The 15,499-nt window shown below is 51.5% G+C and overlaps 1 protein-coding gene and 1 non-coding gene across 2 annotated transcripts; both read right to left on the bottom strand.

The window, feature by feature from the left end:
- Positions 1 to 583: 583 nt before the first annotated feature.
- Positions 584 to 688, bottom strand: LOC120223313. The gene has a single exon (XR_005526262.1). It is a non-coding gene; the product is annotated as a U6 spliceosomal RNA (small nuclear RNA).
- An 8,837-nt stretch (positions 689 to 9,525) lies between these two features.
- Positions 9,526 to 12,241, bottom strand: TNFSF9 (TNF superfamily member 9). The gene is made up of 3 exons (XM_039221322.1): positions 11,534 to 12,241; positions 11,025 to 11,055; positions 9,526 to 10,331 (listed from the first exon to the last, which is right to left on the bottom strand). The coding sequence occupies exons 1-3, from the start codon at positions 11,942 to 11,944 to the stop codon at positions 9,838 to 9,840; spliced, it is 936 nt and encodes a 311-aa protein (XP_039077253.1). The 5' UTR covers positions 11,945 to 12,241; the 3' UTR covers positions 9,526 to 9,837.
- Between the last annotated feature and the right edge of the window lie 3,258 nt (positions 12,242 to 15,499).

Here is a 15,499-nt window from a genome sequence, read left to right as displayed (position 1 = left end):
TTGACATACAATGTTACACTAGTTTCAGATGTACAACATAGTGATGCAACAAGTCTGTGTATTATGCTATGCTCAGCACAAATGCAGCCACCACCTGTCACCACACAATGCTATCACAATACCATTGACTATATTCTTTATGCTGTGCCTTTCATCCCCACAGTGTATTCATTCCATAGCTGGAAGCCTCTATCTCCCACTCCTCTTCCCCCATTTTGCCCAGTCCCACACCCTCTTATGTTTCTTTCTAAGTAATCACCTTGATAAATACCACAAAACTTCCTCCTATTTCTTGAATCCACTTACACCACATTTGGAATTTCCTAGAACTGCCCCAGCCTTTGAGGTTCTGGTTTCCTCTGGGTTTGTTTCTTAATAATCTTGTTTTTGTTTGACTCATCTTAAATAAATGCTTCCAGTTTATACTCTCGTACAGGGGCCAGAGTAGAGCGCATGCTAAAGAAAATGGGACCAAATGTTAACAACTGATGCATCTTGATGAAGGATATGTGGTCGTTCTTTGTACTCTTTACTCACGTAACTTTTCTTGAAATCTGAAATTATTTCCAAATACTTTCTTTTTCTTATTATGGAATGCCTCTCAAATCTGTATGTCACCCTTATGCAGGTTGCATGCCAGTCTTCTCTGTATCCTTCCAATTTTACTGTCTGTTCTGCTAAAGGGAGCTCCAAATACTTCCTTCTTTAAATTTTTTTTTAATGTTTTATTTATTTCTAGGAGAGAGAGAGACAGCGTGAGCAGGGGAGGGTCAGAGAAAGAGGGAGTGACGGACTCTGAAACAGGCTCCAGGCTCTGAGCTGGCAGTCAGCACAGAGCCCGACGCGGGGCTCGAACCCACGAACCTCGAGATCATGACCTAAGTGAAAGTCGGATGCTTAACCGACTAAGCCACCCAGGCGCCCCCTTTAAATTTTTTTTAATGTTTATTTACTTTTGAGATAGAGAGAAACAGAGAACAAGTGGGGGAGTAGCAGAGGGAAAGAGAAGGAGACACAGAATCTGAAGCAGGTTTGAACCCATGAACCGTGAGATCATGACCTGAGCTGAAGCTGGACGCTTAATCGACCAAGCCACCCAGGCGCCCCAAATACTCACTTCTTTAAAAGAAGTTGCCTGTAGAGGCAATCTCAAAGTCTTAACTTGTCACTAATCTCTCAAGCCACTCTGATGCAACTTGATTCATTCATGCCCCTGAGAAGAGTTAACCACTCATGATTCTGATGATTCAAAATCTGGAGGATATTTTTAGTTCTCATCTTAACAGACTTCTTGCAGGATCAGATATCATTGAGCACTACTTCCTCCTTTGAAGAGCATTCCTTGGGATCTTGATTTTCCTCTTTCTTGTTTGGGTGTTGCTTCTCAGGCTTTTGTGCACGTCTGGCCTCCTACTGCACCATTATATTTTGAAGTTCCTCCGTGCTGAACCATTATATTTTGAAGTTCCTCCGTGCTTGATCTTGGACCCCCTTTTCTGCTACCTCTTCATTTGTTATTCTAAGAGAGCTCATCCTTGCCCTGAACATTCTTTACAGAGATATGTCAACAACTCTTAAATCTCCATCCCAGCCAAAGAGCTTGCATAGCCACAGAACCTACTTAATATTCCCACATGGCCACTTCAGAGGCACCTGGAAATTCCATACGTCCCAAAGTGACCCATGAGCTTCCAGGGTCCCCAAATCACTAAATGCCACTTATCTATCCAGTTGCATGAGCCACAAGTCTTGGCTTCTCTTTCTCCTCCCCCTCACCCATACTCAAAGGCTTGCCAATTCCTGTTCCTTTTCTATCTTTCTCTTATATGCACACACCACGTCTCCACCTTCAAACCTAACACGCCATCCCAAACTTCCTGCCCTCTCGGCTGAGTAATCCCATGGGCCTCCTTGCCTCCACTCTCTGTTCTTTATTATAACTCGACATCCCTGCCACACAGATATACTGTGACTGAAAACCTAATCTGACTTCTTGTGTTCCTAACACTCCATTGTGCTCAGGATAAAACTGCCTGCATCCTCAAGCTTGCACGGTCTAGCCCCTTCCCCCCATTTCACTCTGTTGTGGTCACTCTCCTACCTCTGGCTTCTGTACATGCTGCCCTGCCTACCTGGAACTCACTTCCCCAAACCCTCTCTTTGCCTGATGCACTTGGGACCTTCGATGCCATCTCCTTGTGAGCCAACTGATAACAGCTTCCATATTTTGAGTGAAGTACAAGGCGCTATGCTATTAAACCCATTCACTGACTGAATACTTCCAAATGCCCATGAGACACAAAATGTTTTCCAACTTTACAGCTGAAGACACTAGGCACAGAGAAGTCAATGCACTTGCACAAGGGTGCACAGCTCAGCTAGCAGAACGAGGGCTTGAACTGAGCTCTGTGTACGTCTAAAATGCATACTCGGTGGGGCACCTAGGTGGCTCAGTCGGTTAAGCCTCCAACTTTGGCTCAGGTCATGATCTCACGGTTTGTGAGTTTGAGCCCCGTGTCGAGCTCTGGGCTGAGCTGACTACTCAGAGCCTGGGGTCTGCTTCTGATTCTGTGTCTCCCTCTCTCTCTCTGCCCCTCTCCCGTTCATGCTCTGTCTCTCTCTATCTCTCAAAAAATTTTTTAAAAAGTGAAAAAAGAGGGGCTCCTGGGTGGCTTAGTCGGTTAAGCGTCCGACTTTCACTTAGGTCATGATCTTGCGGTTCGTGGGTTCGAGCCCCGCGTCGGGCTCTGTGCTGACTGCCAGCTCAGCCTGGAGCCTATTTCAGAGTCTGTATCTCCCTCTCTCTCTGACCCTCTCCTGCTCACGCTGTCTCTCTCTCTCTCCTAGAAATAAAAAATAAAAAATATTTTTAAAAAAAGTGAAAAAAGAGAGAGAGAAGGAAACCCTGCCATTTGCAGCAACAGGGATGAACCTGGAAGACATTATACTAAGTAAAATAGAATAGACACAGACTGTAAGACAAATACCACAAGATTTTATTTACATGTGGTATCTAAAGTAGTCAGATTCCTAGAAATCTGACCACTGAGGAAACCAGGTAATTGTCATTCACATTCAATGGGGGCAGAGTATCAGTTATCCAAACTCTAGAGCTCCACTATACAACATTCTAGAACTCCACTATACAACATTATGCCTGTAGCTGACAATACTGTGTTGTGCACTTCCAATATTGTTAAGAGGGCAGCTCTCATGTTAAGTATTCTTAACACCATTTGAAAAATTGCTCTGTAGACAAATCTACAGTGTTTTCTTACCATACTGCTCCCAGCACGGGTGCGCGCGCACACACACACACACACATACACACACGGGCACATGAGAAGTTTGGTGCAAGGCTTCAGGCTTTCCACTCTGCTTCCATCACTGGAAATTCATCCCAAGCACTGCTGGGAGCCGGGGGTGGGGGATGGGGGACGGGGAGTAGTGGCGAAGGGTCTCTGCTCAGTGGCCTCAGAGCCATCTCCATCCTCATCCCCATCCTGGGTAGCAGGGGTTTCCTGAGCAGACCGAACCAGAGCTTGTGGGAAGCAAGAGAGGGATGAGAAGAGCCTTGACTCTTCACAGAGAGGTTGGAAAGCTCACTTGAAAAATCTTGAGAAACCTCAGACAGAAAACCCCCCTCCAAAGAGTACTTCCCCCAGGATGGTGTGGGTGGGCCATCACTGCTTTGTACGTCCCACCTCTTGTGAAGGGTCTGGATTTACATCCCAGTCTCTAATACAATTCCACAGTCCCTGATCCCAAACCCTAGAAGCCAAATGTTTTGCAATCCAGCATTTACACTGGTAACATGACATATATGGATAGGTAGATGATATAGATATACATACAGATACAGATACAGATCTGACCTCACCCTCAACACAGGACTTCTAAACCCTAGTAAATTCCTAACTAATAAAAACACTAGGAAGCACCTTTGTTCTATGAGGTGACCCTGGGGTGGAGTGTGGGGTGGGGGACTCCCAGATGACTCCTTGTTGGTGGCTGAGAATTGCTTATTGGTGTCAAGAAAAACCTCCACAGATTTGGTGGCCAGAAGAGCCAGAAGTGGTTTTGTGTGAGTAATAAAGCCGACTCGTACCATATAAATTACATCATACTAGAGGGGACTCACTGTGTATATTATACATATATTACCACCACACACCACGGGCTTCTGGAATAGCACCCATTAAGAAGCATTCTAACATCCCTATTATAGGAGCTAGGGAATAAGTAAACATCATAAACACATTCAGGTGAGTTCAGTCCATTTGGGCTGCTGAAAGAGCTTTGGGGATTTTATGGTTGTAGAAGAAGGACTATAAATCCATGGTTGTCTTTTGTTTTTTAACTTTTTAAATTTTATTTTATATTTTTAGAGAGAGAGAGAGAGCAGGGGAGGGGCAGGAGGAGAGAGAGAATCTTACCCAGACTCTACACTCAGCGCAGAGCCCAACATGGGGCTAGATCTCACAACCAACCAAGAGATCATCAAGACTAGAGCCCTAACCAACTGAGCCACCCAGGCACCCCTCTGTGGTTGTATTTACAACCCCATATTTTTCTGGAATTGCCTTTGTAACTTTGTAACCCCCATCTTGGCAAGGGTGACTTTAAAACATCACAGATGTGGGGTACCTGGGTGGCTCAGTTGGTTGAGCATCCGACTTCAGTTCAGGCCATGATCTCAGAGATTGTGGGTTCAAGCCCCGCATCAGGCTCTGTGCTAACCGCTCAGAGCCTGGAGCCTGCTTTGGATTCTGTGTCTCCCTCTCTCTCTGCCCCTCCCCCACTGATGCTGAAGGGGGGTGACGGGCATGGAGGAGGGCACTTGTGGGGATGAGCACTGGGTGTTGTATGGAAACCAACTTGACAATAAACTATTAAAAAATCAATAATAAATAAACACAAAATTTTTTTAAAGAAAAAAATTTAAAAAATATAACATCACAGATGTGTCACTGTACCCCCTCTCCTGTGAATTGTTGTTTCTTTTTTTAAGATTATTTATTTATTTTTGAGAGAGAGAGAGAGAGAAAGCATGAGCACAGGAGGGGCAGAGAGAGAGGGAAAGAGAGAATCCCAAGCAGGCTCCACGCTGTCAGCTCAGCGTGCGACAAAGGGCTCTATCTCATGAACCGTGAGATCATGGCCTGAGCCAAAATCAAGGGTTGGACACTTAACGGACTGAGCCACCCAGGCACTCCATTGTTTCTTTGTTGCACATCTATGTATCACTGTAGGATTCCATGTGTACATTGGTATGAAAGGCATTGAGTGCTTATCGAGAGCCTGGCACTGTGCACTGAGTGTGCCCTAAATGCATCAGACTCCTGTAACCACCTGTATTAGTCCGCTAGGGCTATCATAACAAAGAAGCACAAACTGGGTGCCTTAAGCAAAGACATTTATTCTTTCACGGTTCTGGAGACCAGAAGTCCAAAATCAAAGAGTGGTCAGGACTGGTTCTTTCTGAGGCTGCAAGGGAAGGGTCTGTTCCAGGCCTGACCCGCCTTGATTTATTGATGTCCATCTTCACAGTCACATGGCATTACCCCTGTGTGTGCGTGTCTGTCTCCAAATTACCCCTTTTTACAAAGACTCCGGTCATACTGGATTAGGGCCTAGCCTAATGACCTCATTTTAACATAATTACCCCTGTAAAGACCCTATCTCCAAACACAGTAACATTCTGAGGTCCTGAGCCAGTAGGGCTCCCACATATGAATGAGGGAGGACACAATTCAGCCCTGACTTTTCTGTATTCTATGAGGTTACTTGGAAGTGACTAGGGTTCCAGGAAGTCACACTGTCAACCGCTCTACCTGTTATTAGCTGTGTGATCTTGAGCTAACCTCTCTGGGCCTTAGTTTTTTTGCCTGCAAAATGGGAATTAAAATAAAATAGTACCTTCTTGCCGGAGTCTTTGCAAAGCAATTAGTGCCTGGGAACAGTCAGCATTAATAAATGTCAGCTGTCATTACTATCACTATTGTCAAATTCCATCTGTATACCTTGGGTATTGGTAACATCCTACAACATTATGGGGCCCAAGCATCCTTGCTGTGGGACACCCCCAGACCCAAATAACTCAGGAAGTAGGACAGACTCTCAGATCCCAAAACTACCAAGAAAGCCACCAACAGCCTTGAAGGCCTGTATCATCAGGCAGCATGAAACGGAACCCACCCCAGAAGGAAATTCACATGGGAGAGCACCCAAGTTTCTCATGGCTGCCAAGAGTAGATACTAAATGGACTGGGTTGAATAATGTCACCCGGGCCCCCAGCTGCCAAAAAAAAAAAAAAAAAAAGTTCGTGTCCTTCCTGGAACCTGAGAATGTGACCTTATTTGGAAACAGGGTCTTTATAGATGTCACTAGTTAAATTAAGATGAGGTTATACTGAAGTAGCGTGAGCCCTCCATCCAACATGAGCCGTGTCCTTATACAAACAGAAGAGAAACAGATAAGACACAGAGAAGGAAAACAGTTATTCCCCAATGGAGGCAGAGATGAGAGTAACGTCAGCAGCCGGGAAAGGAACGCCAAGGAGGGCCAGCACCCACCAGAAGCTGGAAGAGGCAGGGGCTCTGGAGTGTGAACTGCCAACGCCTTGAATTTGAACTCCTGGCCTCCAGGACTGGCAGACAATAGTTATCTGGTGCTTTAAGCCACCCAGTTTATGGTACTTTGTTAGAGCAGCCCCATGAAACTAACGCCACTAGGGTTTTCCCACATCACCGGGAAGACACAAGCAGGAAACCCAGGTAGCTCCCCTGCCTCTTCAGGGCTCTTTGGTCTCATGTGTGAATCCCCATACATCTTCCTCCCCACCCTCCCTCTCTCTGCACGTGGTTCCCTCTACGCTTCTCTCTCACATTCAGCTTCCGGCTTCTGATTCCTGATCGATACCCTCCGGGGAGCCAGGCTTGCCCCTGTTCCTGTGGAAGGGATCTGATTGGCCCGGCTTGAGTCACTTGTCTATTCTGGCCCAATCAGCTACCCCAGAGGACTGGCGTCACCAGGTGCTACTCAAAAATAGGCAACCACCAGGCTTCCTGGGTAGCCGGAAGCTGGCCCCTGGACAAAGAGTTCTGGAGAGCACTCTTCCCCTAGCCACCCTGGAGGTGCACCCTGTGCAAGGTTTTGGACGGCGGGAGTCGAGAGGAGGCGTCTAGCAGTGGGGACAGGCAGTAACACGCATTTGCCAATGTGCGAACCAGACTAAAGCTATCTTGGACAAATGGCCACAATGATCACTCTGAAGTAGGGCACCCCACCCACACATGCTTTCCCTTTTATTTAACCACACCCTTGAGTATCAGAGGTCCTTGACCACTCTGGAGACAGGACTCTGACCCATTCTCCTCCTGTGTGCCCCCCCCCCCCCCCCCCGCCGTATGGACGCCCAGCCTCCAGTGGGTCTGACAGGAGGTGGGGCTCCAGATACCTGCTTATCTTGCAGCCACTCCAAACCGGCTTCTGCCTATAAGTCCCCTTAATAAAGCATTTCTCATACAGCTCAACTATCACACCTTTTTCTCCCATCTTAACTGCTCCGTGGGCCTTCAGAGGTCATTTTGCACTTCTTAGTCACAGAACAACCAACTCCAAGATGGGAGACATTCATATGTGTCTGCTCAATGCCAGTTCTGCCCACTCAGGAGAGACTCTTTGAGAACGGGTAGAGGTGAGTCAGACAAACGGCATTCACTTCCACGTCCGCAACCTCACTGCTCATCCCCCCCACCCCCCCACCCCCCCACCCCTGTCTGGCCAGTGCAGGCCACTCTCCCAACTCTGCCTCCTTCATTGCCTTACCTCTTCCTTTTTTTTTTTTTTTTTTAATTTTTTTAATGTTTTATTTATTTCTAGGAGAGAGAGAGAGAGACAGCATGAGCAGGGGAGAGTCAGAGAGAGAGGGAGTCACAGACTGAAACAGGCTCCAGGCTCTGAGCTGGCAGTCAGCACAGAGCCCGATGCGGGGCTCGAACCCACGAACCACGAGATCATGACTTAAGCAAAAGTCGGACGCTTAACCGACTAAGCCACCCAGGCGCCCCGCCTTACCTCTTCCTAACACGCCTGCAGGTCATCTGCTCTGTGGGGACTTCTCTGCCCACCCCAACTCCATTTGTCCTGCATAAAGGGCACCTGGGTGGCTCAGTTGGTTAAGCACCCAACTTCAGCTCAGGTCATGATCTCACAGTTCATGGGTTGGAGCCCTGCATGGGGCTCTGTGCTGACAGCTCAGAGACTGGAGCCTGCTTCAGATTCTGTGTCTCCCTCTTTGCCCCTCCCCAGCTTGCACTCTGTCTCTGTCTCTCCCTCTCTTTCTCAAAAATAAATAGATAGTTTAAAAAAAAAAAATTAAAGCCGAGATCCAGCTGGTTTGTGTGGACCAGCAGGCAGATCTGCATGGTGGGGACATTGGGGGGCTCGGGGAGGCAGCCTGCCTGGAGACACTGGTGTGCTAGCAAATGCTTAACAACCAGTTGGTTCTCCAGAGCGGGCGGGGAGCGGGGGGGGGGGGGGATGAATATGTGCATTTATTATCAATTGTTGGCAAAAATGTGCAGCACAGAATCTGCAAAAAAATATATAAAATACACTTCACTGCAAACTCCATAGTCACTTCTGCAGGTTGCCTCCTTTGATTTTCCCCACTCCTGGCCCCAGAGCCACCTGCGGTTCCAAGTGACAGCTAGACATAGGTTGATCTTATTCCTTTAAAGACTCAGATGAATAGGGACGACAAAGATGTCCGCGCTCACAGGCTTGCCAGTCACGTTGAGCAACATCTTTGCTAAATCAGATGATGGCCCCAAAACACAAGACTTCCTCAATTTTTCATGTGCTATGCACAACGCAACAGCCCAAGACAAGACACACTTTTAAGCGTAATCCACATGTTTTACATAATTTCCTCCATCACTGTCTTAAACAGGCGATCCATACACAATACATTAAGTGCACCTGAAGCATTTGCACATAGGTGCCCCCCCGCCCCCCAGCTGACTTTAAGTTACCAGCATGAGGTCACGGAACAGAGTTGGCAAGCCAGGGTCTGCCAAATGCCGTTACACAGCACTTCCACCACACAGCTACAAGAAGTAGGTAACCTTGGGAGCCCAGATAATAATAAAATGGGAAAGAAATCCCCAAAGCACAGGGTAATTATGTCTCATATAAGATAACTCATGCTGCCTGGTGTATACTAAAGCCTCGCTACTTCATAGTCATTAAGTTTGTAAGTTTTATATAATCCTGTGCCACGCACCGTCTCACGCTCCCCCACGTGGTCTGGTCACACCCAATCATGGTCATAGTGTCAAGCAGGCATACCTGACTGCCAGCTTGGCCATCGCTGGGCTAACTGTCTTGCTCAGAGCTGTGTCCCCAACACAGGCCTGACAACACAGGAGATGCTCAAAACAAATTCCATGATGAAGGTCCCACAGCATAGTCACACAGACCCCCCAAAGACCAACCCCTTGAATGTCACACAGCAGGGCTGCGGAGGAGTCTTTATTTCTCACATATTAACATAAATAGGTTTTTTTTTCCTGTTTTGTTTGCTGATGTTTCTCCAGCCCTGCACAGGGCCCGCCATATAGATGCTCAATAAATATAAACTGAATGGATTAATATAAAGTACATCGTTGAGCTCAGGCTCAGAATAAATACCAAGAGTTCGACTTGGGGCAGGAAGGGGAGAGAGACTTGGAGAGTCCTCGAGGAGGGGGTCAGCAGCGGGGACCCCTGCCAAGCCGGGTGAGGTAGAGTAGCCGGGCGTCACCAAGAGCCCCAGTGAAAGAAGGCAGCATTCATTCTGTGTCCAGCAAGGGGTGCCCAGGCCCAGTGTCAGCGGGCCACGGCGGCAAGGCGAGTCCGGCAGGGACTTTGGTGGCCACTCGGAAAAGGCCCAACATCGTGGCACCCTGGGCGAGCTGCCAGGCAGGGTGTGCCCCCCGCTCTGCGCGCAGGTGAACTCCCAGGCGCTGGCCTGCACCCAGGTGCAGCAGGCTGCCCCGGAAGCCGGATGCTGAGTCCGAGGAGGATGGAGATGGCAAGTCCAAGGTCAGGGCCAGGGCTGCGGCCCCAGTGCCCAGCGGCTGCAGGTGCAGCGCAACGGAGACTGAGCCGGAGCCACCGCCGGACACCACCCGCTGCACTTTCAGGTTCAAGAAGACATAGTAGACGCCAGGCTCAGCCACCATCAGCTCCCGCGTGTGCTCATCGTAGCTCAGGCCGGGCCCCAGGAACACCCCTGCCAGGCCTGGGTCGCTGTGCCAGCGCAGGGGCCCTTCAGTCAGCTGTACTGAAGGAGGAAGAAGAGGGGAGGTTGGCTGAGCAGGGTTGTGGGGCAGAGGTGCAGCCCTGGGGAGGGGCGCTGGGGCTCTGGGGGGATTCTTGGAAGGAAGAGGTGAGGCTGGTGAGGGCCAGGCGGTGGGGGTGACTCAGAGAGGGAGGAGGGAGAGGGAGAGGGGGCGGTGGGGAGGGTCTCAGGAAGGGGGAGAAGACTGAGGGGAAGGGGTGGGAAGAAGAGTCGGGAGAGGGAGGGGAGTGAAGAGGGGAGCGTGGGGAAGGCGCCAGAAGAGGGGAAGGGGAAGGTAGGGGAGAACAGGGAGGAAGCGTCTGGAAGGGGAAGGTTAGGAGGAGGCCTTCAGAAGCAGCGAAGGGAAACGGGAGAGAGCAAAGCCCAGCCCGGACCTACAGGAACCGAGCGGGAGAGAGAAGAGCAGGTTGGGATCCGTGGGGCGCGGAGCGGAGCGGGGGTCGCGCGTCTTGCGTTGGCACACGTGGAGGTCAAAGGAGGAAAAGCGGCATCCACAGCGGGGTCAAGGGAAGGTCAGAAAGAGAAGGTTCAAAGAGGCGAGGGGACAGCTTTTAGAGAATGGGGGAAAGAGGATCAGACGGGGGGAGTGGAAGCCTCCCTGTCTCCGGGGCTCCTCAACCTTGTCGCCACCCCCGGACCGCCGCGCCCCCAAAGGGAATGACGCAGGACACTCACCATCTCGGGCCACCAGCTGCGCGAACACGGCCTGCGGAGAGCAAAGGCGGAGAGTGGAACGGAGGCTCCCCCTCCCGCTGCCGCAGCCCCCGGGAAAGCGGGGGTCCCCGGGGTGTGCGCGGGCGTGGAGCCCCAGGGACACAGGAGCGCGCGCACACCCCGGCCCCAACCCGGCCCCAACCCGGGGGTCTGTCTGCGAGGGCGGAACCTCACGATTCAGGAAGGAGGGCAGATGCCCTCTAGGGGCCCTCGGGAGGGAAAGGGGGACACCCCAAGGGTGCAGGAGAACACCGAGGCTCTCCGGGAGTTAGCAAAGAACCTCGAGTCCCCTCAACAGTTCGAGAAAAAGAAGCGCCCTCGGGGTCCGCGATGGACAAAGGGTTCCCCTGCGAGCCCCGGGATGCAGATGGGGTCTCCCGGGGGTGCGCCACGAAGTCTTGGATAGAGATGGGGTGCTCCCGGGAGGCCCCGGGGGTGGGCGCGGAGAGGGCGTTCCGGGCGCGTCTCACCTGCCGAGAGTCGGGGAGGCGGGCGTGGGCGTCGGGCGGCGGCTCGGGGGCGGCGGGGAGCCCGGGGCTGGCCGTCGTGGGGACCTGGGACGCCACCCAGGTGCTGACCCAGCAGGCGGCGCAGGTGCCTGCGGCCAGGACCAGCGCGACGCCCAGGGCCCAGGGCAGCGGGCGGCAGGCGGGGCCGTGGGGCGCGGGCGGCCGCTGGGCCTCGGGGTCCCGGACGGCGTCGGTGTGGGGGCACATGGCCGGCGGCGGGCGGCTGCAGCCCGGCCCGGGGCCCCGCGCTTTATAGCAATCCGGAAGTCGCGTTTTCCGGGGCGGGGCGGGTGGGGATCCCGGCGTCCCGCCCCCTCGGCCTTCCGTGCGAAGTTTCCCTAACTTTCTCTTCTCTGAATCTCCACTCTCCATCTCCTTCCTGGCCCTCCGAGGTCTACCCCGCCATTTCCTCTTCGTCCCTAGTTCTTTCTCTCCCGGGTGTGTCTCCCGGGTGATGCCCCGGCTTCCCGGGGGTCTCTCTAATTCTGCAGCGCCTCTTTCCTCGGAGCCTCTCTCGCTCTATCTGACCGCGTAGGAGGGCGCAACGGACCTTTCCATCTCTCGGCCTCATTATTTCCGTGCGTCTGCCTCCGTCTCTCCGCGGCTCTCCCTGTCTCTCTAGGTCTCCGACTCGCTGATTTTCAGTTTCTTAGTCTCTCAGTCTGTCTTCTTCCCTTTCCTTCTTGCCACTCCCTAGCCCCCACCCCACCCCCGCACTGGTCCCCTGCCCCACCCCAGCGCTCCCCTAAATCCAGCATATCTGCAGAGGGGTCAGAGGACAGCCAGGCCTCAGCCTCCAGCCCTTCCCCCAAGCCTCCCTCACCTTCCCCGGGAGCCCTGGGCCTTTCCCGTCTTGCCCCCACCCACCTACCTGGGCGCTTCCCGGCAGGGGCCCCCTCTGGACCCCACAAGCAGAAGGCTGGAGAGTCCAGATAGAGAAATCCCCCTTGTAGGGAAGAGCCAGGCTTGGCCAAAGCAGAGGAAACTCAAATTTCCCATTCGCTGTCCCGCGGTGGAGGCGGAGGCGGAGGAGGAGCGGAGCAGCGGCCAAAACTCGGCCCCAAAAGAGGAAGCCACCGTTTATTATTAAGAGACAGGCGGCCCTGGAAAAGCCCTGAGCTCCTACATAAGCCCTGCTCCACCCTGACCAGCCCGGTGGACGCTGCCAACCCTCTGATCTGCAGGCCTCACTTCTCCCTGCGGAGAATGGGAGCGGCCTGTCGGACACCTGATCTCGGCCCTGCCCCGCAGCCTGGGAACGCGGGGTGGGGAGGGGGTGGGAATGTTGGTTAAGTATGGGATGGCATGCCCCTGCGTCCTGTCGTGGTATAGATATTGGGCCTCCCTGGGGAATTACGGGAAGAAAACAATGATGGTACTGGCTGTCGGTGGCTCACAGGTGCTAAATGCTTCCGGTGTACATGAGTGGTTTATAAGGTGTGATACCCAAACTAGCAGCAGCAGCACCTGGCGATTTGTTAGCTATGCAAATTCTAGCACCGCAGGCTAGGCCTGTTGAGGCTATGGGAGCGGAAACCCAGGAGTCGAGGGGCGATGAGCCTTCCAGGCCATTCTGATGCTCCCCTCGGGCGTTGCACCGCCGACCTTCCTTCGCACTTGCCGCTGGAATGAATGTTCCTTCCCCAGACCGGCAGGCAGGCAGCGGACACCTTCTTACCTTCTTGCCGTTCACTTTCAGTTCCAACGTCACTCTGGCGGAGATGATGAGTACCAGATCGACTTGCGCTTTTTCCTGAAACCCCAGTGCGGTGACAGCTAAGCAGTTATTTTGAAAACTAAACCAGAATTGTTAGCCGGAAGGCTGGGAAGCCAAATATAATCTCTCTGGCGCAATTCCACCATTACCATCCCCGAGCCGCAGTTGTTAGTGACACTCTCCCACTTCCCTGCCCCCCTCCCACTCCTAAAGCTGGTGGGTGGCAGCTAAAATAGAAGAGTTTGCTGCAAGTAGATTTCCCAACAGAGACAAAAGCTTTTCTCCCCACCAAGGTGGAAAATCAGCTGTTTCTGTTACTTTTTCCTCGAGAGGAACCCAGATGCGGGTAGAAGGGTCAGCCTGGAAACCAGAGTCTTAAGCGTGGTGACCCTGAGTGCTGGGACTGAAATTTCCCCACCTCAATCCTCACTCCCACTCAGCACCCAGGACTAGGAAGATGGGACAGCAGAAGGTCGTCTCCTAGGAACGTGACCAACCAGGAAGGAAATATACAGATACTGAGGCCAAAGGGCCATCTCCTGATGGCATCACCCTGCCAAGAAGCCAGTCTGTTGGTTTTTCTTTTTTTTTAAGATTTTTTTTTTAAATGTTAGGGCACCTAGGTAGGTCAGTCAGTTGAATATCCGTCTTTGGCTCAGGTCATGATCTCAAGGCGCCTGGTTTCGAGCCCCGTGCCGGGCTCTGTGATGACAGCTCAGAGCCTGGAGCCTGCTTCAGATTCTATGTCTCCCTCTCTCTCTGCCCCTTCCCTCCTCACAGTCTCTCTCTCTCTCTCTCTCTCTTTCTCTCTCTCGAAAAAATAAACATTAAAAATTTTTAACAAAAGATTTTTTCATGGTTTTTATTTATTTTGAGGGGGGTGCACCTGTGTGGGGGAAAGGCAGAGATCATCCCAAGCAGGTTCTGCACAGAGCCCCATGCAGGGCTCGATCACACCAACCATGAGAACATGACCTAAGCTGAAATCAAGAGTCAGAAGCTCAACTAACTGAGACATCCAGGAGCCCCTTGGGCCAGTCTGTTTATTTTTTTTTTTTAATGCTTATTCATTTTTGAGAGAAAGAGAGACAGAGCACGAGTGGAGAGGGGAGAGAGAGACACACACACACACACACACAGTATCCGAAGCAGGCTCCAGGCTCTGAGCTGTTAGCACAGAGCCCGATGCGGGGCTTGAACCCACAAACCGTGAGATCGTGATCTGAGCCGAAGTCAGATGCTTAATTGACTGAGCCACCGGGGCGCCCCATTGAGTCCTACCCCCACAGTAGGCCACAGCCAAGGATTGCTTCCACTGACAAAAATGACAAAGAGAGGTATTTGGGAGACCACAAGCCTCACCTTCTCAGATGACCTGCATGAAAGTGTCCCCCGCCCTGGGGTCCCAGTTACACCACCCCTGTGGGGTTTCCTTCCTAGCATTTCCACCATCTGAAATATTCTCATTCCTTTATTTCCTTGCAGGTTTTGCCCACAACATGGTTATCTCCTGAATAGTGGCATCTCCATCTGCCTGTGTCCCTTCTCCCTCCAGTGCCTAGAACATGGCAAGCCTCCATAATATTCACAGTTACCTGCATGGGCTCCAGAGGTCAACAAACCGCAGTCCACGAGCTACAAATTTTTTTTTTTTTTTCCGGTTTAAAGTGGCTGGGGAGAGTCCAAAGAAGAATTATTTCATGGTGTGTGCAAATTATATGAAATTCCAATGTCGGTGTCCACTGGCACGCAGCCATGACCACTCATTCGTGTGTTGTCTATGGCCGTGTTGGCAAGGCGACAGCAGAGCTGAGTGGTTGCAACAGAAATGGGCCCAGAAAGCCCACAGCATTTACTCTCTCTGGTCCATTACAGAAAAAAAAAAAAAGTTCCAACTCTGCCCCAGAGTGTTGAATTTTAGCTCTCAAAGGTCTTGCTGTGTGATCTCAGGCAAGCTGCTTCACCTTGCTGAGCCTCATTTTTCCTACAGGTCAAATGGGAATAACAGTAGCCCTCAAAGGGTGGTCGAGAGCTCGCTGTGAGCAGTGCCAGGCACAGAGTAAATGCTCAATAAAGGTGAGCTGGCAAAGATGATCGCTGAATCTTTTACAGCCTCTGTAGAATGTCATCCCTGATATGTAGATGCGAAGACGTAGATGTAGAAATGAAGACTCCAACAAAAATTGAAGTCACTGAGCCTCAGTGACTCA

This window comes from Hyaena hyaena, unplaced genomic scaffold, assembly GCF_003009895.1.
Source record: "Hyaena hyaena isolate Hyena2069 unplaced genomic scaffold, ASM300989v1 scaffold_988, whole genome shotgun sequence".
Taxonomy (NCBI): Eukaryota; Metazoa; Chordata; class Mammalia; order Carnivora; family Hyaenidae; genus Hyaena; species Hyaena hyaena.
This window is presented reverse-complemented; position numbering and strand designations above follow the sequence as displayed.